Below are 24,290 nucleotides of genomic sequence, written 5' to 3' on the forward strand. Positions count from 1 at the left end.
TAGAGACTTGGGAGAAAAAAACCACTTATCAATCACTTTTTGCAAATGCATAAATATACTTACAAACACATATAAAGCCCTTATATCACATCAGAGAAAGAAAGAAAGACAAATGGTCTAGTTTTCTCATGAACATAGCTGCTGTGATTCAGTCAGAGATGTCTAATGGTTTGCCATCGCTGATCTACGATATCTCTGCAGTAAGCGATAGTTATTTTGTGTGCGTATGACTGTACAAGGTGTCAGGTTGTGGAGATTGCCACAGGGCATATTCCTAGGAGGGCCTCACAATCCTGGGTCAAGTGTGACTTAATAGAGGCAGATTTCAGAAACAGTAGGTTCTGTATATGAAACCCACACGGATGGGTGGATCAGAGCAGGAGATTTTCCATGTCAAAAGCGAATAAATACATACATTAATGTCAACCACGTCTTTATAGGAGATGCTACAGTAGGTTACAGCTAGAGCCGATTGTCTGAATTTAACAGCGATTAGAGGAACAGGAGTCTTCAATTTAGCAGCGTTGCTGCTGTACAAGATCTAAATTGGAAAAGATTCTTCAGGATGAAGGCTGCCAGAACTTTGATGAACGAGGTGAAAAGTTTCTGGCACGTTATCTTTTGAACTCATTGTAAAGGCAGTGTAATATTTAAATCCACAGGCCACGGGAAAGCATTCCCTGATGCATGTAGCCCCTCTTGAATTTGTTAAATCTCATCATCACATGAAATTGTACATAATGAATGCACAATGTCTGTACCATGGCTTGCAATAGATTTTTCTACAAAAGCTTTTATACTGGCAGCGGAGGAAATGATTTGTGTTATATGGCTGCTCATTTCATTATAGATCCATAGTGATGGTAATAGACATTGAGGGTGTACTGTAAGATCTCTGGCCCTACCTCAAATGAATTCATATAAAGGATAAATTAGAATAAATAAATTTATATTATGGTATCAATACTTTCATACACACTTTATTCAATACCCAATGTTAAAGTACTTCTGTTATGATAAAGCAATGATATCCTTGTTTGTTAGGGAAATCAGAAGACCAAGTATTTGGATTAAAACATATAAAATAATACATAACTCAGTCGAACCTAACATAAACACTAAGTGCAAATAGCAATGGATTCTATTTACACTACTTATTGCAAGTGACAATTATGCACCACGGCATTTAAGTACATTATAAAACAGAATGCAACACAGAATGCAACTGCGTATAAATTTTATTTTAATTCAAATTATTAAATAGATGCCATGGCTGACACACGTCAAAGTGGTAATTAAAAGGCAATTGGAGAAAATACTATTTCATCCTTTTACTCAAAATTAAGTTTAATTCAATGTTACCTGTTGCTTTGTAATTATTTGTGAAATGTCTTGGTGTAAATAGTTTTCTCACTAAACTATCAACACAAATTAGGCAAAAAAATTATATATACAATTCAAAAACGTAAATCTTAAATTTAGTGGAGTCATAATAAAAATCATAACAGCAGTGTCTGTGATATTCTGGTCTGTAGATACGGCTCCTTGGGTGGTTAAGTTTCGTCAGAAAGTTATTTTATTCTGCTTGGTTTGTGAAGTCTTGTACAATAAAAATAGCAAATAATTTTAGGACTCAATCCTTATATTCTATGTGTGTTTGCAGATCTTCTCAAAGGACATCCTGACTGGATACTTGAGTAACTAGGAACACCAATCGGATCTCTGCAGCTTAGTGGGTAAGACATTTACATCTACACAGATACATGATTTAGACCTCTAGTTATGGCCTAATGATAGTAAGCAAGTTTGATAAATGATGACCAAAGGGAATAATACAATAAATAGGGTGCAGAAGAGATAGTTTCATCTCATTTGCTGAAGATGCTGCAAATGAGGAATGCTACTGGAGGAAAATTAAATATATTTAAATATATTTTAGGCTGTTCTTGTTTCTTTGCTAACAAATACACATAAAAACACTGGATTAAGCTGAATATGCTTCTGTAAACAGAAAAGGAATGCTATCAAAAGCAAACACAGTCAGTAGTGTTGAGCAACTGAGGGCCAAGGCAAAGGGGTCAAATGTACAGTAATTTCTCACAGTTTTGCTGTGATGATAGAGCTTACATCGAGGTCAGGTCTAAACGTATGTAGCTTCAATTCCATTGTATCGTACTGTTATGTACCACTGGGTGATGTGGTCTTTAACACTAAGCTTTGATTTCAGAACAGAATGTTCTGGCACTGAAAGCGTTTGCTATATCATTCAGTCAGGTACTTGATGTTCAAACAGCGTTGGACTGTCCTTTATAGACAAATTATACATCTCCAGTGATTGTTTGCTATTGTGAAAAGCTGTCGAGGGGTTTGTCTATTCTGCTTAGGAAACAAGCAAAAGAACTGTACAAAAACTGTTAGGGATGCTGCAGGTTGTAGTTGTAGTTGTCAGTCCTGTATTCCACACACATTTTGGTTATTTACAGAGTCACAAACACATTCATTCTTAAAGTAAAGGTTCCAGAATCGTGTTTTTCAGTGATGGTTCTCCCCAAAGAACCTTTCAGTGGACAGGTCCATTTCAAGAACCTTTAAAAATCTAAAGAACCTTTGTCCTTTTTAGGGCATTTGAAAGGTTCCAAGAAACCTTTCAAATGTTTCTTGGTGCTCAAGAAACATTTCTTATTATTATTGATGCTGAAAAAACAGTTGTGTAGCTTAATATTCTTTGCAGAAACCATAAAACTGTTAGAATTATTTAAGTTTGAAAGAGTGATGTTAATGTGAACATTATGAACATATTTTCTGTCACTTTGAATTTAATGCATCCTTGCTGGCTTAAAGTAATGTTGTCTTTAAAAATAATTACAACTTTTGAATGATACATTTGCAATAAAATATTTTAGCAACATAATACCATATTCTATATATATATATATATATATATATATATATATATATATATATATATATATATATATATATATATCCACAAAACATTTCCATGTTTAATCATCATTAAAATCCCTCATATATGAATGCTGACACCTACACCATAAGCTATATGTCTCTCATACTAAACTATTGAGTGTTAAGGGCAGGAAAAAAAAATTCCTTGACATTGATCAAAGAGCGAGATGACCAATCACAACGGGCCTGGCAGGCTTTTGTAATTGCTTCCGTCACTCAGTCTCAGATGACCTTGCTGGCTTGCTCTTTCCTGGTCCCAGCTGAATAAAGTTAGATTGAGATTCATGGGCTTTCTCCTGCACTCCTGTCCTCTGACTAATGCATATCTTTATCCATTTCCTTCTCCTCCCTCCAACCAGCTTGTTTCTCCTTCACCAAAAAAAAGTTTATTTTATTTTCCTTTTTTTGTAACAGAACAGCAGATTCATTTTGAGGCTGGGGAAGAAAAATGGACAGAGAAAGAGATAGAGCAAGAAAGCTCATTTCTTCTCATTGTTCTTTCTCCTTGTGTATAGACACGCACACAGAGATGCATGCTTATGCAAGTAACATGCAGTGGCTCCAAACATCTGAGACCTATAGAGCAAATGTTTTTTGCATGGTTTTAATTTGACACAAAATGCAACAGATTTTTAATGTTTTGCTGACTGCTAAAAAGTCTATATATCGCATTAGGTTTATCAAATTCAATTTTAAACATCAACTATGAACAAGAAAATAAGGTAAAATAAACCAGATGCTTGATGCTTTAACTTGTTGGCCTTACCTTTATTAATTTTTTATTTTTATACGGTAATGCCATGGTACTATGTTTCTACATGCATACATGTTTTATATACTTATCGCCCCAAGTAGTTCAGAGAATAGCCTTGACCTATTATTTTTTCTGTCTGCAATTTTTTGCATTGAATAGACAAAAATAATTAAAAAAATCCATTCTCATAAATGAAAACTGTGCACATTTTTCTTTTTAAAAAGTTTTCTATTAAAATGCCATTCTTTATAACTTTAATAATAATAAAAAAGCATCACTATTTCCACAAAATATTAAGCAGTAGATAATCATGAGAAATGTTTCTTAAACACCAAATCAGCAGCATATTACAATTATTTCTGAAGCATCATGTGACTGGTGTAAGCATGCTGAAAACTCAGCATAATTCAGTTACTTTAAATTGTAATAAAATTTCCTGCAATATTACTGTTTTTACTTTTAACTATTAAATAAGTGTTGCCTTTTAAAAATCATTTAAAAGTCTGACCCACCAAAACATTTAAACTGATTTCAGACGGGCTTCCAAGGCACTAAATGCAAGGTCTGATAATCTACAACACATTGAGTGAAGTTCAGAAATAACCAAGCAAAGATACACCAACTAAAGTACAATTCTGATTTTTATTTATTTTTTTATGAGTCATACATGAGTCAAAAAAAAAGAAACGCACACACACACACACACACACACACTATAAAAAACCACTGACAGCAAAGAAAATATCAATTCCGCCTTCAAAAAGTGATTGATGAAGGCATCTAGACAGGATGTTATGCAAACACTGAATTCAGACGGGTCTTAATGCCTTCCTATCACCGCACACATTCGGTGACGACGACATGCTTCAAGTAAGATTGGGATGGAGAAACCATAGCGAAAAACCATCATTTAAAGCAACCCGAACAGATATGAATCAGGTTTTTAGAGACCCTTACCATTTCTATTAGGGTTGGCGTGGTGTTTGTGTTGTGCTGAAAGAGAGAGGACAAACAGATGCAATGAAACACAATTTGTGCGCCTGTCAGTCTTAAGGTTAAGCCATGGCTCTGTGTTCCCTCACCTCCGTATGCAGCTAATAGGATTTAGAGGTTTGGGATTCATTCGCTTACAAAGCTTTGACTCCCCCAAGACAACATAATCCCTCCTTAGCACAGCTAATAGAAACCTAGCAAGCATTTACTCACCTCCGTCGAGACGTGTACAGTTTGTCTGTCCATTTTTTTCACTCGGGAAAGTAAACACAATCCATCAGAAGGTGCCGTAGATCACCGTGGGGACACGATAGGTCGGTTACGATGGCTGTGTGTTATTCAAAAGGAAGATGGCTGACCGTATCAGTCAAGCTCCATAATGAGAGGGATCAGCTGCTGATAGATGTATAAGCCTAAGGCTTAAGGTTTGCTTTAGCTCTATCCCAACTTGAATTTATGCTGATCCTAAGGGAAAAACACACCCAATACATCTAATGAATTTATTTAAGCAAAGGGCTTCATTTGTCTGAGAACCAGATCCAGAACCTCTGGACTGGGATCTGGAATCTATGTTATTGAATGATTTGCAACTACATTTCTGTTTGTAAGACATTACCGTGCTACTATAGTATATGATACTACCATTTTGCTAGTGTTTCATGAAAAATCAAGCATAAATATAATAATATTGTCTGTCAGCCAAATTTGATGTTTTACATTTACATTGAGCGCATTTAATTTTCAAAATTGAGTTTGAAATCACATAGTTTTGCCGTTTTTGACGTCAAAATGTGAATAGGCACGGACACATCGAATGAGCCACAAAACATAAAAAATAGCGGTTAAGAGCAAAATCATGTCAAGATATTAAGAATAATTGGTGTAAGCTCTTGCATGAAACATACTCACTGCTATACATTTCTTAGATCACAGAATTGAAAGCGTGTTGTTTTTGTGGTAATGCATATATTTAAATGAATTGTATATCATAATTTACATATGTATATATTTCAGATCTCATGCTCACTACGCCTGAATTGATTTAGTAAAAATGCAATAAAAATTACTACTGACCCCAACCTTTTGAATGATTATGTTTATATCCAGCTGAATAATATGCAATTACTTAGAGCCCAGACGGAGCTTATTCAACCGGATCTGGCTATATTTTTACTTTCTTGCATTTTTTCAGCATTCTTCTCCACTCTCAAAGTTTAACCTTAGCACTTGACCTTTAGTTGCATAGTATACGTACTTTCTTTGAGTGAATTGCAGCACCAGAGATATTGAGGAGTTGCTTTGGAGCTGGGCTGCGCGAGACAGATCTGAGGTGTGAGACCTGGAAGCAGGGTCAAAAACCAGACCTTCTGTATAGGAAGAGGAACAAGTATCAAACCAAGCTCATTCCCTGCTTTCCTAACAGGTGGCAGACGGTGTCCTCAGATCACGCTGTGCTCAATGAAAGCTTTTGAGCATTGCACAGCGGACTGCAATGCTCCCGATCTATTCAGCTTGTGTTTTTCTGTTGAATTTGCTGTAATTATGTCCTCACGCTGTCGGCAGTGAGGTATGGTTTGGATATAGAAGCATAAGGACGGGCTATATCGCATTGAGATGAACACTGGAAGGTTAACCCCACGAGGTCTGTGCCCTGAGCACTATAACAATAAAAGTGCAAAAGAAATAATAGCGTTGTTATGGACTGCATTGTGGTTTCCCAAGCAGGCCATAATAATAAGAGAAGATAAAGAAAACCAATAACAACAAAACTCAAATCCACCACCACATCACGACAGCTGCAGAGGACTCAAATCTCACTCAACAAGAAAAAAATATAAATAAAAGAATGATATTATAGACTTTACCACAGGAAGGGGAAATAAAGAAACTAACAGATACAAGATCAAGAGCAGATCTTTACATTCCTTCACAGAACTACCAGATCATTCAAAGTAACAGCATTAAAATAGTGTTCTGCTGAATTCATTTATATATTTAAACCCAAAATGCAATGTTCAGCTGACACTATTCATGATATTATTAAAATTGATAATAATTTGGAGTTAGTACGATTTTTTAATGGTGTTAATCAAGGCTTTGTTAAAGCAATATTATGAAATATTATACGCTTAAAATAACTATTATAATTTAAAAAGCAACAGGGTCGCTTCTAGACTTCAGTGTCACATGGTCATTAAAAATAACTAATATGCTGATTTCTTCTTATTATCAATGATAAAATAGCTCTGTTAAAAACAGAGAATTAAAAACGAACAGCATTTATTTATTAATGTTTGTTATTTTTTCATTCCAGACAGACTGGATGATGATGAGATCAGATCTGTGTGCAAACAGAAATCTCATTGGGTTACTGCAATTAATTTTAGAATGAACGTTTGTAAATGTAAAATATTTCCTACTGACACACTAAAGCAACATTTTTAATAATGGGCTTAAACCGTTTTTTGTTGATGAAAATACAATATAATTTTTGCATTTTTGTTCCACTGGAAAAATTAATGGGGTCTGAAGAACACACGGGACAGAATGACAGAATCTTCATCTTTGATGAACTATTCCTTTAAATGTCACCATCAGCTGCCTCTGCGTTTTCTTTATTAAAACACATCCTCTTAAAACTTCTAAGCTTAAAAAAGTCCAACACAGCAGAGAACTGAAATGAAGGGCATTAAAGAGACAGAGCGCATGTGTTTGTGCATGTGATTTTACAAAAACCTCATCTTTTCTCCGCACATCCTTTCATCTTGTCAGTTAGCCTCTCATCTTTTATACACATTCTCATCTGGCTGGTGATGTTGAACAGCTAAATGGAGAATGTCATGATGACCAGGTGTCAAGAAGAGCGCTGCAGACCCCAGAGAAAGAGGAAGAAGGGAGGGCTGGCCGCCATCTGTGTCTTGAGCTGCTTGTTTTATTCTCCTCTACGCTATGTGAGAAATCCTTTAGTTTGCAGGTTTTGTTCATGTGTATAAAGAGAGACGCTGTCAGCTCTTATTCTTTAGATGTGTGTCTTTGAGTAGAAACGGGAAAGAGGAAGCAAATCTTTGAAAGGAAGCTGATCTCGTACCTTCCTTTTAGACCACGTTCCTCGCCTCCTAACAGCAGTGTTTCTCAGTTTCACGGATATTGGATTCATTAGGATTCAACTGAAAATAAAGATTTTTTTCTTATTAGGGCTCTTAAATAACACGTGATATCCCCAATTTACTAAAAGTGTGAATGCTGTGAAGATTTCACGCTGAGTTTGTCTGAATAAAATGCGCAGTGGTTCTTGCTTGAGCATAACCTGCTGCAAGCTTGCCGATTATTATCATGTGATTAGGTGCTTTCATGGTTGTTGTGGAAATTAAATTAGATTTAATTTAAGTCAGGTTTTAGAATATTTAAGCTAAACTATTTTGATCTGTTCGAATTGGGAGTTTACCACTGTTTTAATATATTCACACGAGTCATTTCGATCTACCTAACGTTATAATGAAAAATTATAGTGTTTATTAATATTTTTGTGCATATATAATTTGTTTATATTTAGATTTAATTAGGATTTATATAGTAGTTTTTTTTTAAAAGGAGCAGTAAGATTTAAGAAGAAAAAATATATTAGTACACTTGTTCATCAATCACACGTTAATAAAAAAATATGGCGTTCAACAGTGATAAGACAAAAATTTCTTAAGCAGCAAATTGAGATTTTAGAATGATCATGTGACACTGAAGACCTGAGCAATAATGCAAAGAAATCAGCTTCTCATTACAGAAATAAACTATATTCAAAAATAAATGTAATCAGAAAACATTTAAATTGCAATAATATTTCTCAGTATTACTGTATTTCTAATCCAATAAATGCAGCATTGGTGACTATATAAAAATGTGTTTTTATATTGTTTTATCAGTAATCATTCCCCCATATATCCTGAAGACAGGAATTTTATTTTTCGTAACAAATTTCACATTCCTATTAAACTCAACATTTGAGGTTGCTGCTTATGCAAAAGTCACCGGAGTAGCAACTACCCAGAGAAGACACGTCTGTCTAAGCAGAGACGCAAACTAATGCAAACAAGACAAAAAGAATGTTTTGAGTGCTTTGCAACATTAACTCATTTTAGCAGTGATTTTAGACACAATGAGCATTCATCGCGCTCTACAGTAAATACTGTACACTCCTTGTGTGTCTGTATATTAAATACTGTAGTTATTTTGATGTTTTCAGCAACCAGTTGTCAATATGAAGAAAATCCGTTTTGGGTCTGACAATGCAGACAGCAAGAATACAGACAGAATTAACAGAGAGCAAACGCAGTCAGCTTATAACAACCGTTGAGATTTACACAAAAACTAAATTACAGCAAGCATTCATATCCTTCAGTAAATATATTCACACTGCCAAAATACTGAGGAGTAAGCCAAACGACTCAGTTTGACTCTGTACCTCTGCTGCAGTTTCCTCGTGATTATCTTCTTCAAACACTAATACATCATGATGACTGTATTCTGGGACCATATCCTTAAACAAATCAAATGCAAACTTGTAATCCATGCATGCGTGTAAAGCTCCATGACAAAACACACACACACACACTTTCTTACTCATTATAGGTAATGTATTCTGCTTTAATTAGAGAGCTGCCATCACTGTGAGGTCCAGCTGAGAAAAAGTCAGTGGGGAATCTAAACAGCATCAGCATGCAATAACAACATGCAAGAAAACTTTACTTCAGGTATTACACAGCATCTTAAAAACACTCAGCATTATAAAACACATAGTTCTGGCTCTCAACTCTGATTAAATGTGCTGAGAGAAATAGGGAATCATTTGGGTGTATTATTGTTCGCCATGTTTATTATAGTGACGCACAAAGTGCAACATATTTTTTTTTCAGTCCTCCCTTTTAAAGCTTCAATACACTTCTAATGTACAAAAAAAGTGATTCTGTGGAATACATGATTGATGGCTTTAAATATTGCGTACTGTTGCTGTTATATGGAATAAAGCCATATCTAGAAAACATCATAGAAAGTAGAAGCTTTTTGATGGTGAAATATTGTTTTTGATCACTGCAATAAATATAAATATTATATGAAAATATTATTCTTTGTCAACAAATATGTTTAGGCTTTTAAGTACTAAAAATACTAAAAAATTCAAATTTAAAAAAGCTAGTTTACAATATTAAAGTCACCCTATTATTGATTAAACTATTAACTCCCTTTCATGCATCGGTAACACAGTTTCTAAGTGAATAAAAAATCATGTAACATTTTTTTACATTTTAAACCTTTAAGTGCGCTGTGTATAAAGTAGTTGTCTCTCAAAAAAGAGAGAAAATCGTCATGAAATATTAGCACATTTCACAATCGTTGGTCTTTTTCACGTTGGTCTGAATTCATTCTTTGCCAATAGCAAACTATTTGCTAAGATAACCTGACCTCATCAGCAACGCTGAAATATAAGCATTATGTTAGTCAGATGTTATTATAAACACTGCGTGTTTCTTTCAGAATTATCACTAACTGGTAGAAAGACAAAAAAGGGTTACACAGAAGTATTTACCTAAAAATTCATATATAGGTGGGAATACACATTATCAGTACCCAGCTTAAAATAAATCTCTAGAAGAACTGTTGTGCGTCTCAGATCAACACACAGCAGCTTCTCATTAATAAATCCATTAATTCAGCGAATCAATGATTTAGTGAGCCATCCTGCTTTGTTTCTGAAGGAACCAATCGAATCAATCTGAATGAACTGATGAATGACTGAATAACTCCCTTATCAACATAGTGGCGCTGTTCGTTTTTTTTATTTATACTATTGTTTCTTTTTTCTTCATTTTTTTATTGTTTCATATTTCACAATATTTGTATGTTAAATTAAAATATTTATTTCTAAAGCTACTTGTAATGTCGATTAAGTGTTTTTTTTCTTAATTCACAATAATTATTATCTTTAAAATAAAATAAGATAAAAACTTACATGTATGTTAATCTTGTTCTTTTAGATTAATTAATTGGCACATTATTTGATTGATTAAAAACATGTACAGGTCTATTTAAAACATAAAAAGTAACGCAAAAGTAGTGTAACGCATTACAGTTTAGTAATATTGTAATGTAACTAATTTATTTAAAAGACAGTAACTATAGCAATATATAATATATGACAATTCGAAAGTAACTTGTCAAACTCTGATTATAATAACATATAACATGCTAATCAGTTTCAGACTTCGCCAAAAATGACTCAGACTCCCCTGCCTTGCAACTTTAGTTACCAGTTTGTAGCGTGGTGTTTTTTAAAATGTAATAATGCATATTAGTTTTTGCCTGTGTTCGTGATCTGTGCTCCACAAAGCAATGGAACAGATTTCTGGAGTGTGAAGGAACGTCATTAAGCATCAGAATTTCCCAGGGCCAATTTCATATGCTTAAGCACCCTCGCTCTCACACAGATACACAAACAACATTTACAATGAAGCGATGCTTTAATCCAGTGCGCTTCACATCACTAATCTGCAGGGCAGTACATGTTACATATAAATGAATCAGACAGCATTTACACAATATTTGGCTTCACATGAAGTGAAAGAATCTGCCCAGCGCTGTAAATCATCTGTGTTAATTAATGCAACTTTGTAAATAAATGACACATTGCACGTCGTGACGAACCGAAAACAAGAGAACCGCAAAAGACAACAGCACGCGTTTATCACCTAAATATAACAGCTTAGCGAGTAAACCGATGACAGAAGCTTCAGTTTCGAGTGAGCTCTCTTTAATGTTATGTGACTAGGCTTAGCTTCTGTGCAGAGGGAATCCTTGGTGGTCTCATCAGGGAAGATCTTTGGTCTTGCACAATCTGCACTTTGTATGCCATGGCTTCTGTTTTTTTTTTTCTTCTTCTTCTTCTCCTCTTGTTCCAGGATAAACTCTATATCAATGGCTGCCAAGTTCAAAAATAGCTCCACGCTGTGGAAAGACGTGCAAATTTATGCAGCTTTGTCAAAGCTGGCAGCAAATAGACCTGACACTTTTACTCAGAGCCAATGCGCAGTCTAATCTTCTTGTATGAGCGCATAACAGAAAAAACTGAAAAACACACACACCCAAATAATGACGGAATTTCTCTCAAGTAATTACATACTTAAAATGCATTTCCAAAAGCAGCATCTTTAGAGCGCATTATCTTAAAGTCAACACTTCCAGTGCATTAAGCAATGGAAGGAAGCATCAGTCTCTCGAGCATTTCAAGGTTTATAACAATTTCAGCATTGACTCCTGTCTGCTGCTGGTTTTAGAAAGAACAGCAAATGAATATCAGACCACAAGCCACATGGTGCATCGTTACATGAGAGGTGCTGCTGAAAAATCAGAAGATGGAATACAGACTGAGCTTGTGCTTTGGTAGAGCAGTGTTGTGAACTGAAGACCGTCTTATTGAATAATCATTATAAAAGTGTGTGTGTGCGTGCAACTGGTATTTATCACATTATGGGGACCAAATGTCCTCACAAGGATAGGAATAGCAGTATATTTTGACCTTGTGGGGATATTTGTAGGACCCCATGAGGAAACAAGCTTACAAAACATGCCAGTAGTTTTCTGCAAGAGGTAGGTTTAGGTGTAGGACATTAACTCATACACTCATACAGTATAAAACCATTACGCCTATGGAGAATTGCCATAAAACATGGAAACACGACGTGTGTGTGTATTATATATTATTTTTTGAATGCAATGAGATGTAGCCCACTGCTTAAAAAGGCTACCCTAAGAACATTATTTTTTATGAAATGCATAAAAGTACTTTGACTAGAAAATCAATAGCAATTTTGTCTCGCACATAACCAAACAGAAAATAAAATTATTTTATGACATCAGGTCACGGCTACATCTGTTTACGTATTTTAAATATACCCCAATTTCTTTTAATTTGGGCAAGGGAGAGGTTTTCAATGTTGTTTATTTCCATAACATTTCTATGCAAATGCAGAAATGTATTATCTAAATGTTAAGTGTTAATAAGACTTTATGGTAAGGTTTTAGCGTGTATCAGATGTAAATAGATAGCTAATGAAATATTACTGCAATTAAAATAACTACATGTTTCAAAAAGGTATTTATTCTTGTGATTTTCAGCATCATGTCTCCAGTCTTCAGTGTCATGTGATCCCAGAAATCGTTCTAATATGCTGATTTGATAATCAAGAAACGTTTTCATTATGATTAATATTGAAAACAGCTGTGCTGCTTAATATTTCACTGAAACTGTGACACTGGAGTTTTCTATAAATAGAAAATGTTCAAAAAGACAATTTTTTTTTTTTTTTTTACATCAATATTTTGTAACGTTGTTAATGACAGTTTTGATTTAACGTAATCCATCCTCGCTGAATAAAGGCATTCATTTAAATATAAACGCATAAATACTTAGACCAAGCTTAGAACAGTAAAGTATGTCAGGAAACAGACTAAATTACCAGAAACTTCGACATTATGCTTTAAATTCAACAAATAAAACTGGATTTCAAAATGACTTTTTCTCACATGTCTTATGTGGGTTTTTTTTAACTATTGTGTATAATTCCCACCTTCTCACTACCGAGCAACCTTGTAAAATCAGCCTTCCATGGCGCTTTTCACATGGAGGTCAAAGATCGCTCATACTGTGAGGTGTGAATGCACCTGAAGCCTGCCACATCAGTCATAAACCTCTTCTTCCTCCCCACAGTTCATTCTACATACTCATCTACAGAGCCTGATCACGCACCACTGCTTCAGGTTTGTCTCCTGTCTGTGGCATCGACTAGGTAGGAAGTTCCACGCCATCTGTAGTTTCAGTCTAATCATAACTGTGTAAATCAGATAGCCCTATGGGCAGCAGCGCCTGTCACCAGAACCAGGGTAACCATGGAGACAGCCCCCACAGAAAAGTAGGGCCCTATGCTATGTCTTGTTTTCAAAAGCATTTCCTGAGTCACCGAAACATTTGGATTTCTCGTGTTTTCTTAATCAGATGAGGACAGAGATGGATTGGCACACAAAAAGGCTTCCCTCTGGGTGTTTTGAGAACTCAGCAGATGTGAACTGTACGCGTGTTTGCTGTGCTACCTGAACCCTGTCCAATTATGTGTCACTGAACACCCACTCACTAAACAATGGCCATTACACAATTATTTCAGCTTTACAAACACACTCCAGTGCACATCTACACACCAACAAATTAGCAACTGCCCATTTATATACGCACTCTGCAGTGTTTATCTGAACATTTGGAGGCCTTCGGAGGAAGTTGTTTTATGTCTTTTCCTGAGCGCTTTGTATTAGTGCTATTAGCGCTATATATATATATATATATATATATATATATATATATATATATATATATATATATATATACACATATAAAAAAAGAATAAGCAATGCATATATCTCATAAGATATGTGTTTATCAATTATTCTGTATTTAATTCAGCAATTTATTAGTGTTTATTCACTTCATATCACTTTGATTCATCTTAACAGTTTACAGTCTGTTTACTTTTAGAATCTAATAGTCTAATGTCTCCAATATCACAAATTGCATCGAGAAACCTGAGATTCTGGGATTTCCACTTAGAAAACAAGAAGCTAGAGAGAGAGAAGGAAAATATATGGGGATTGCAGCTTCTTGTGTGTTTGCCCAGAGCGAGTGGCTTAATCTAATGTCACAGAGTCACACAGTTGTTTATTGATCATAAAAAGGGAGTGTGTTATTTTAAGCCACAAGCAACTACATTCAAGTTCACATACACACACACACACACACACACACACACACAAAATCAATCCCTTCCTCTCTGACACTTGAACACAGACACACAATACTGAATGTTAGTCTGACTGTTTGAACGCCTCTTGCTGTGCAGTAGTTTATCGAAGTCAGTTCATGGAAGCGAACACAATAAGCCATTTCCTTTGAAGTTTATGAATGGTTTGACATGCAGGTTAAGTGTTTTGGGGCGAATGACTCAGCCAAAGGCTTGTTCTCATGACGACTGCACTGTTAAAACAGTCTATTGTGATACTAAAATGGTTTATCCGTAAATTATTCAGAACAAATAATTCATATAGAATAAAAATAAAAGCATAAAAAAACGACATCTTTGTTACAGAGGGTAATAGTTCCATTGATTTCTTATTTCTGTTCATTCTGAACTGTACAGAAACAAATGTGTCCCTGTCCCATGTGAGTTCACACATGCATATATTATTAATATACCTAGCAATGTAAAACACAGCATGTGAGAAAGATGACAGCATATAAACAATAAATAAATATGTGAATATTTAAAATGCTGGTAGTGATAGAAAGGATACATATGGGAACAGTGGTTTGTTTGCAGTTGTAGTGTGTAAGTCTTTGCACACTGTGAAGTAAGAGCATATGCAGTTTGAATGCTATGAAAGATTAAAATTACAGAACTCTCTTTTCATCCCGTCTCTGCTCCTGCCAGCCCTTTATACAGTCTACAATGCTCTTTGTGAAACAAGCACTTTGTAAACCGTCAGAAGTCAACCAGACAGCATTAACCATTTCCCATTAACATGAAATGGGCCTGCAAAGACACGCATGCGTGCACATACACACACAGGCCATGGAGAACATCAGGACTGCCAGTCAATTTTAAGCCCAGTCAGATACATATACAATGTAATTATAGCAGGATTTAAATAAAGAAAAATGTTCGCCATCATCAGACTGGTCCATTTAAGCAGAATGGAGTACACCGGCAATACAATGTACATTCTGTAGACCAGCACTAGCCACAGCTTATCTATCACATAATCACGGCAGTTTTACAAGATTGTTCCATTCACCCCTTTCTTGAAAAGGAATAGTGTTCTAGTGGTAAATGTTTCATAGCTCTTTCCACAGTTACTGTACATGCAGGAGTTCTAACTCCTGTTAGGAACCAAAGCCAGAAATGTTTAACAAAAAGGTCAAGTCTATAAAAAAAAAAAAAAAAACAAGCAATCGACATTACAATGTTTCTTTATTCAAGTGATTTTTAAAATACGTATCGTTTATATATTCTTTAAATCTAACTTAAACCAGCTAAGATGAATCAAAGTCGAGTGAAAATGCAATTTATCATCATGAACTAGATAATAGCACCAGTGTTATCTAATTGATGATGATATATTGGTTTTCACTGTACTTTAATTATGTTGTAGGTTATGTTGGGTCAGCAATTTTTTATTCCCTTGCACACAAATGCAAACAAGCTCTGTGTGGATACATAAGAAATCATTCAGCACATTCTGAGTAATTAATGAAATGTTTGAGCACAAATGAAACCCAGTTTCCTTTTAAAAGAAGCACAGGCAATGTATCAAAAATATATCTGCATATCTAAAACAACTATTCACTTAATGTATGTTGTTCTTTCTTTAGCAGTTGTTTGATTTAGGTCACTACGTAATTAAAAAAGCAGTCTATTTTAAGGGTTTCCCTTCATTAGCCAAACGTTGAGGGTCTCATGAGCTAATAAGGTGGGTAGACGTAAAAGTAAACTCTTCTGTATAGAGTGTTTGTTTGCGTTATCAGGTTGAGCTAAGCTGTTAGACGTTAATTGGTCTTGGAGAGAGTGCGAGTGTGTCTGCGTGATTGATCTGTGCTAAGTTTAGCTCTCGGTAGGTGAGCAACCATAATGATTATAAACACATGAAAAACATGGCGTCAGCTAAACAAAAATGGACTTTTTAAAAATAGCTCCAAAATGCCACTAGACAATATTCTGCACTCAGTATCACTGTTAATAGTCTGAAATTAAGGTACAATGGAACTAGTGGGTGTTCATTTGGACTTAATTGTACAGCGCACATTAAGTTTGGGTAAGTGGGTTATTTCATAATGTGCTGTGCAAAATATTCAAATTTATATAATTTTGTACTCTTGTTACTCTCACTGAGGGAGCATTGTTATGACTTGACCTAGTTTTTTTTTCAAATATCAATAATCATGTTCTTTCTTTCTTATTTCTGCAGGACGCAATATGAAAATCTGGTCATGAGCGGGTATCTGATGAGAAATGATGTCCTCGGAAAACACAAGCACTTCCTGCCCTGTGGGAGGCTATGCGTGGGAATGCTCAGATCCACTATCTGAAAAGCTATTGCACACAAACAAGACTCTGGTCGTAAATGAAGATTCCTTTCCAGTGTGACAATACACCAAGCGCACACTGAACAGAGAAAAACAAAAATCGTGTTTCTCAAGCTGATGTTCCTAACAGAACTGTTACATCCAATTACAATCAAAGCCTTGTTGAACACCCAGTGGATAACTGCTAAAAAGATCATAACCTGTGTAAACGACAGAAACAAAAATCAGCTGGAGCTATGGCTGAAGCACAGATGTCCATTTCTTCTGGGTCCAGTGGAAATGGTGGAGGTATGGTGACCAGTGCCTTACTTTGCTGGGCTATGACTCTTGTGTTCCTCTCACTGACTAGGGTGCCTGTTGTTCAGGGTGACTGCTGGCTGATTGAAGGGGAAAAGGGATTTGTATGGTTGGCAATCTGCAGCCAGAACCAGCCACCATATGAAAATATCCCATTGCACATTAACAGCACAATTGTTGACCTGCGACTCAATGAGAACAAGATTCGAAGCATCCACTTTTCTTCCTTAAGTCGCTTTGGCAATCTCACATACCTGAATCTGACTAAGAACGACATCTCGTATATTGAAGATGGGGCTTTCTCAGCCCAATTTAATCTTCAAGTGTTGCAGATTGGCTTTAACAAGCTGAGGAACTTGACCGAGGGAATGCTGAGAGGATTGGGACGCTTACAGTACCTCTATCTTCAGGCTAACCTGATCGAGACGGTCTCAGCCAATGCCTTCTGGGAATGCCCCGCGATAGAGAACATCGACCTCTCGATGAACAGGATTCAGCTTCTGGATGGTCCTACATTTCGTGGTCTGTCAAAGCTTACAACATGTGAGCTCTATGCTAACCCGTTCAGTTGCTCTTGTGAGCTGTTGGGATTCCTGCGCTGGCTTGTTGCATTCCCAAACCGGACAAGTGAGCGAATGGTTTGCGACACCCTCCTGGCTTTTCAGGCTACAGTCTTTTGAGTCAGAACCCCAGGATGCCAAGATTTCGGAATGCCTTCCATGCACTCTCCTCTGTCTGCAGTGATGACAATGTGACACCAAATCTGCAAGGGTCTTCAGATGAGTGCACTCCCACAATGTTAAGCCCTTGTGGACTGGATGACTGCTCCTCAGGAACATTTCCAGAGGAGGCCATAAGCATCAGCCCCACCTTTGTGGATCCAGATGCACGTCCTCTAATGAAACTAAAAGACATTACCCACACAAGTGCGACAATCTCGATTCAGATTCCAAATCCGTTTAGAAAAATGTACATCCTTGTCCTGTACAATAACAGCTTCTTCACTGATATCCAAAACCTGAAAAGCCAGAGAGAAGACATTGAGTTACAGAACCTTAAAACTCACACGAACTACACATATTGTGTGGCATCCATTCGCAATTCACTGAGGTTCAACCACACCTGCCTGACCATCTCCACAGGACCAAATCCATTGCAAGAACATGTGGCAAATGATTCAACTGCCACTCATTACATTATGACCATAATCGGTTGTCTTTTTGGGATGCTGATTGTTCTGGGTGTAGTGTTCCATTGCTTGAGAAAGCGCAAAAAACAAGACGAGCCAAAGAGCAAGAAGCTGGAAAAGATGAAAAGAAACTTGATCGAGATGAAATACGGAACTGAACTGGAACAGGGCACTATATCACAGCTGTCCCAGAAACAAATTCTGTCTGCTGGTGAGACCATACAAAGGATGCCATACTTGCCAACTGCCAGTGACTCAGATCAGTATAAGATGCAAGAGATCTCTGGGACACCAAAAACCACAAAGGGGAATTACATGGAAGTGAGATCAGAGCAACCGGAGCGCAGCATTAGGGAATGCAGCATTCCTCCATCAGAAGCCAGCCAGGGATCTGTTGCAGAGATATCCACAATTGCAAAAGAAGTGGATAAAGTAAACCAAATCATCAACAACTGCATTGATGCACTCAAATCCGATTCAACATCATTCCAGGCTGCAAAATCTGGTGCTGTCTCCACAGCGGAGCCTCAGTTGGTCCTTATATCAGAGCATCCACCAGGCAAGTCTGGTTTTCTGTCTCCAGTGTACAAAGGAGGCTATCACCATCCTCTACAGAGGCACCACAGTATGGATGCCCCACAAAAGCGTGCAAGCACATCCTCGAGTGGCTCGTTGCGTAGTCCACGCTCTTTCCGTTCTGAAGGAGCTTACAGATCAGAATCCAAATACATTGAGAAGGCATCTCCACTTGATGAGTCAGGAATCATTACAGTCACTCCAGCCGCTGCGATCCTGAGGGCGGAGGCAGAGCGGATTCGACAATACAGTGAACACAGGCACTCCTACCCTGGTCCCCACCATATAGAGGAGTCGATAGAGGTTTCAGGAAGCCGGAAGTCATCCATTCTGGAGCCGCTGACGCGCACCAGACCACGGGAGCTATCCTATTCACAGCTCTCACCGCAGTACCACAACCTGAGCGGCTACTCCAGCCCTGAGTACAGCTGTAGGCCTTCTCTTAGCCTGTGGGAACGTTTTAAACTCCACCGCAAACGCCATCGGGATGAGGAAGAGTACATTGCAGCAGGCCACGCGTTAAGGAGGAAAGTACAGTTTGCCAAAGATGAGGACCTACATGACATTCTGGACTACTGGAAAGGAGTCTCTGCTCAGCAGAAATCATGATTGCCATTTTTGTAGCTCGTTCGATTAAAGAAGACCACACAAATCTCTGGACCAAACCAGCCAGTATCAGTGATTAAGTGAGCACTCACTTTTAGAGAAATAGCTTAGAAGTATTGCTAGCTCTTTTCAATCATTCTGTTTGAGAATGAAAACAAAATACGAGATACTGTAGATCTTGCAGTGAGTGTACGTGCCAAGTGGTAAGAATAGAAAACTTTTAACAGTATTAACCTCAACTCAACATTTGATTTTTATATATTGGAAATAACAATAAACTACTATTATATTATCACCATTCTCATCATCATCATGACCATCATTGATTAGTAGTATTACTGTTAAGATTGATTCTTCTTCTTATTACAATTAATCTTTGGTTATCGCATGGCCGTGTCCTGTGACAGTATTGACTGTTGTGTACTTGGAAAAACATACAACTCAAAATGTCTGCGAACACTGTTTTTTCCTAACCTTAGATTTTCATACAGACTGTGCAACTTTGAAAACGCTCTTTTTTCTTCTTTAGCGACAATGGACAATTGCTGAATTTGCTACAGAAGCACACCTCTACTGGATTTTAAAACAACAACTTTTCAGAAGAAAAGCTTCTCTTAATGCGTTCTCCATTCTTTTTTGTAAAGTTTACATTTTTAAACATACAATGAATGTTTCAAGTCCTTAAGACTTACACCTGCAGTGTGATTACATACAGACACAGCTGTGCAGGTAGAACTGTTTTTGGCTTTCTATTGTATTTCATTAACAGATCTTCAAGCAGTGCTACTGAGAAGACTGACCCCACAAACTCAACACAAGTCCTGCATACTGGAGAATGAATGTACTGCGTGTTAACACCATTTTTCTCCGACATCAGTTTTACAGTGTTTGGGCTTAGTTAAGCTTAAACCCACTTTGATTCTTGTTTGCAAGACCTTCAGAAATATTTCTGTCTCAGTCAAAGATATTGCTACTACATGCCTACTTTAAACCACTGTGAACCCCTAAGACCTTGCTAAATCAGTCCTGGGGTTTGTTTTTTACTGAGATTCAACAGAGCTATGTCGTTGATGGCTTTTAAGCCAGGTCTAAAGTGCTGATCTAGGCAGTCTTAATTTTTCTCACCGCCATTAATGCTCATAGACAATTTAGATTCCACTGATTAGAACAATGGAATTGGCCTCTAAATTTTGAGGAAACAAATTTTAAGACCTGTACTGTGAAACCACACATTACAACACCCTGCTTCATGGACTGAAATAACACAATAATTCAATTACTTCTGAATCAAAGTGCATGGCAAATGTCTGACAGAAAAGTTGTCAACCAAATATTAAGCCCTAAAGTGCACATAGTGATTTGAAACCGTCATATCAATCGTCTCAAAACATGGGTAGATTGTTTGTAATTTTGTAAGGTTGTGTGCCATTTATGAAGGAAATTTCATTTTCGCCAACTGATTTTATGAATGACAATGCCATTATACAACAGATTGTTGAACTGACTTATTGCATATTATACTGAAATTGCAGATTGTTTTTTCTGTGCAGCCTGGTCCTGAATATTCACTATCATCTTGTACCTAACAGAGATTGTTTCTGTTTTGTTATATAATTAAGTTTAAGACATTTAGGCGATCCTGGTCATTTCTGAGTGAAATGAAAGCCTACAAGAAAGGACTAGTGCATGATAATAGGGACAAAATATTTATTTAATCCAAATGTCTGTATAATTAATGAAATCGGGGTCTTCTTTAAACCTCCAGAACATTTCTAGCATATTTTCCTTAATTTATGAGTAAATAAATCTTAAATATTTGATTATTATACTCTTTGAAAAACATGTCCCTAAAGAGCAAATCCACACTTTTTAAAGTTCAACTTACATGCACTGTATCTCATTAACGGGTCTGTTGAGTTGATTGTCATCTCTTATACTGCAAACTGTAGCACTCCAGATTTTCCATGGACACTGAAAGTAAGCTGAAAGAAAATGACTTGGTGAATGTAGAGCAGCCCGAACACAGCCACGTATTGGCTGCTTGTAAGAGGGAAAGAATGGATCTAAGGGCTTTCATGTCTAGTGGAAATGTCAAAGAGCACAATAAAAATGGTTTTATTTCTTAAAGAATAAATACTTTTTTTTTTCCCAAAGACATATTGTGCCTCAAGCCCTGTTCAGCTATGGAGCTTAAGGTAAGTCCCTGTTGTGTTTTTGTGAGAACAGCACAAACACATTAAGGTGGACTGAAATATACTGTTATTGCATGTCCTATAAGAAACCTCAGAGACTTTTAAGCATGCTAGAAGAAATGAGCTAATATCAATAGGATACATAACCAATAATAACAAACAATGGTGTTCAAAATCTGTACTGAAAATCTGAGATTCAAAATCAAACGGTCAGGTGTATTTTTCAAATGGCTTTTCACTCAATTACTATGCTGATCATATCAAAAATGTGAAATGAACGGAAAAAAAGATTTTGGTCTCAAACTTATGGGCGCCAATGTACATTGTTTTGATGTGCAGAAATCCTTAAAAGAAGCAAAGCTACTCTTCAGACCTTATATTAACTTACCACGCATTATGTAAATTATTTATTTATTTGTATTTTTTGATGACAACAAAAAAAAAATTGCCACTGTCAAAAATGTGCAAATCTAGTTAGCGGGGATGTTTGACTGACAAGTAATGAGATGATGTTAAAATATTGATAATTTAAAGTTATTTTGTCTTTAATCAAAATAATAAAACAATAACACATTACTAATACATTGTACTGCTAAAAGTATTAGGTCACCTTCTTCTAATGAACAGGTTTGACTACTTTAGTAATATCCATGACTACAAACCTTAATGCTAAAGCATATAATGATATTCTAGGAATTGTGGGCTTTAATTTTTTCAGTTTGGAAAGGACCCTTTTCTACTCTAACATGACAATGCCTCTGAAATTTATCATAACATGGGATTAATGCCATTTTTGTGCGAACTACATTTGATTAAATGCGATTGTGACGGCCCATGTGGTGGCCGCACATTAAACGATCGGGTGAGAAATACACAATACACCAATACACTAATCTATATTTATTTATTTTGTTTAAATGGTTCATTATTATTATTTGAAATAAGACTCGTACACAGTTTGTTAGTTTATTTATTTTAAAGCAGTTAACCGTTTGGGTGCACACAAGTTGGTTTACTGTGTTTATTTGGTTTAATATATATTTCTTTGAGTTAAGTTACCATGTCGCGGGTGGTGTGGAGAGTGGCAGAGGTACCGGCTGTTCCTTTGTGAGGTCCGGCAGTTTAAAGGGCGACCCGCCACCACGGCTGCTCTTTTTAGTTCCGCCGGCTTGTTCCATCCAGCTGGGAACTTGTAGGGGAGCGCTGATGTGGTCAACTGTTTCAATTTGTTAATCTTATTTTTTTCCTTTTGCTATATTTCTTTCTCCGTTTATGATTTATCTAAGCAACTATTTGTTATGAAATGATTTGTTGTTGTTAGATTTATGCAAGCATTTAAAATATTGATTTCCTGTGTTTCCCTCCTTGTTTCTAATGGATTAGTCCGTTTGTATATAAGTGCTCTGTCATTTTGGGGTGGGGTTGGAGTTGGTGTCGTCTTTGAGTTGCTAGTAGTTTTCTGTTCTCTGTATTTTTGTTATTTTTGTTTTATAAGGCCTGCTTATTGATTTGGGAATTTTTGTGTGTTAATATATTTTTGGCTCTTTATTAAAAGTATTTTTTCCCCTTTAAACTTTGTTTGTGCTGGTGTAAGCCCTTACAATTCCTAAAACCTGGTGTGATCCTCACAAGTGGTGTCAGAAGTGGGATCGTTTAACGCCAGTAAGGGCATAGTAACCAGTGCATTTGTTTTTTTTTGGCTATGAGTCGGGTTGGACGGAAAGGCCTCCCGAAGCCTGTTCTAGGAGAGCCACCTAAAGAAGCACCTGAACTACTGCAAGATGGGGACGTACAGGATGTCAGAGATGGAGATCAAGAGCTGGCAGGTAGTGAACCAACCCCCGTTGATTTGGTTGGTCTGCTTAAAGCACATATGGCACGTATGGATGCCCAGGAGGTGCAAAGGAATGCAGAGATGGCACAGCAGGAGCGACGGTTCAAAGCTCTCCAACATCAGTTTGGGCTATTGCAAATGGAGGTGCAGGCCCGAACAACTCCCATTCCTCAGTCAGTAGTAATGTCACCAGATGGACTGGAACGCGGCGATGAGACTGTTGGTCCGAGCGGGCCATTGTTGCAGTCTAACACCTGGCAGAAAGCAGGGACTGAACCTCGTGAGACAGGTTGGTCTTCATTCAAAGAACCGAAATTAGAAAAGTTATGTGATTCTGATGATATTGAACATTTTCTAACTACTTTTGAGCGAATGGCAGTAGTATGCCGGTGGCCAAAGGAGGAGTGGGTCTTTCATCTGATTCCTCTTCTGACTGGTAAGGCCCGGGCTGCCTATGTTCATATGGATGTGGAGGATTCTCTGAGTTATGAGGAACTGAAATTGGCTGTCTTGAGAAAATATGATATTAATCGAGAAACGTATAGACAGAAGTTCCGATCACTTGAAGTGGATCCTCGTGAAAGTCCTAAAGAACTGTATGCGAGGCTAAAAGAGTTATATGGGAAGTGGATGCAGCCTAGAAGTAAGACAGTTGATGAAGTTGGAGAAGTGATTATACTTGAGCAATATTTGAGAATGCTTTCCTTTGA

General features: G+C 36.8%; 1 protein-coding gene across 1 annotated transcript; it reads left to right on the forward strand.

The window, feature by feature from the left end:
* The first annotated feature begins 1,704 nt into the window (after positions 1 to 1,704).
* LOC122348963 (protein ELFN1-like) lies at positions 1,705 to 20,001 on the forward strand. Its single transcript, XM_043245219.1, is given in 4 exon segments — positions 1,705 to 1,736; positions 13,470 to 13,548; positions 16,769 to 17,828; positions 17,831 to 20,001. Coding segments are annotated over 2 exon segments (2,433 nt in total). The 5' UTR covers positions 1,705 to 1,736; positions 13,470 to 13,548; positions 16,769 to 17,122; the 3' UTR covers positions 19,558 to 20,001.
* Positions 20,002 to 24,290: the final 4,289 nt, after the last annotated feature.

Source organism: Puntigrus tetrazona, chromosome 1, assembly GCF_018831695.1.
Source record: "Puntigrus tetrazona isolate hp1 chromosome 1, ASM1883169v1, whole genome shotgun sequence".
In the NCBI taxonomy this organism is placed as follows: domain Eukaryota; kingdom Metazoa; phylum Chordata; class Actinopteri; order Cypriniformes; family Cyprinidae; genus Puntigrus; species Puntigrus tetrazona.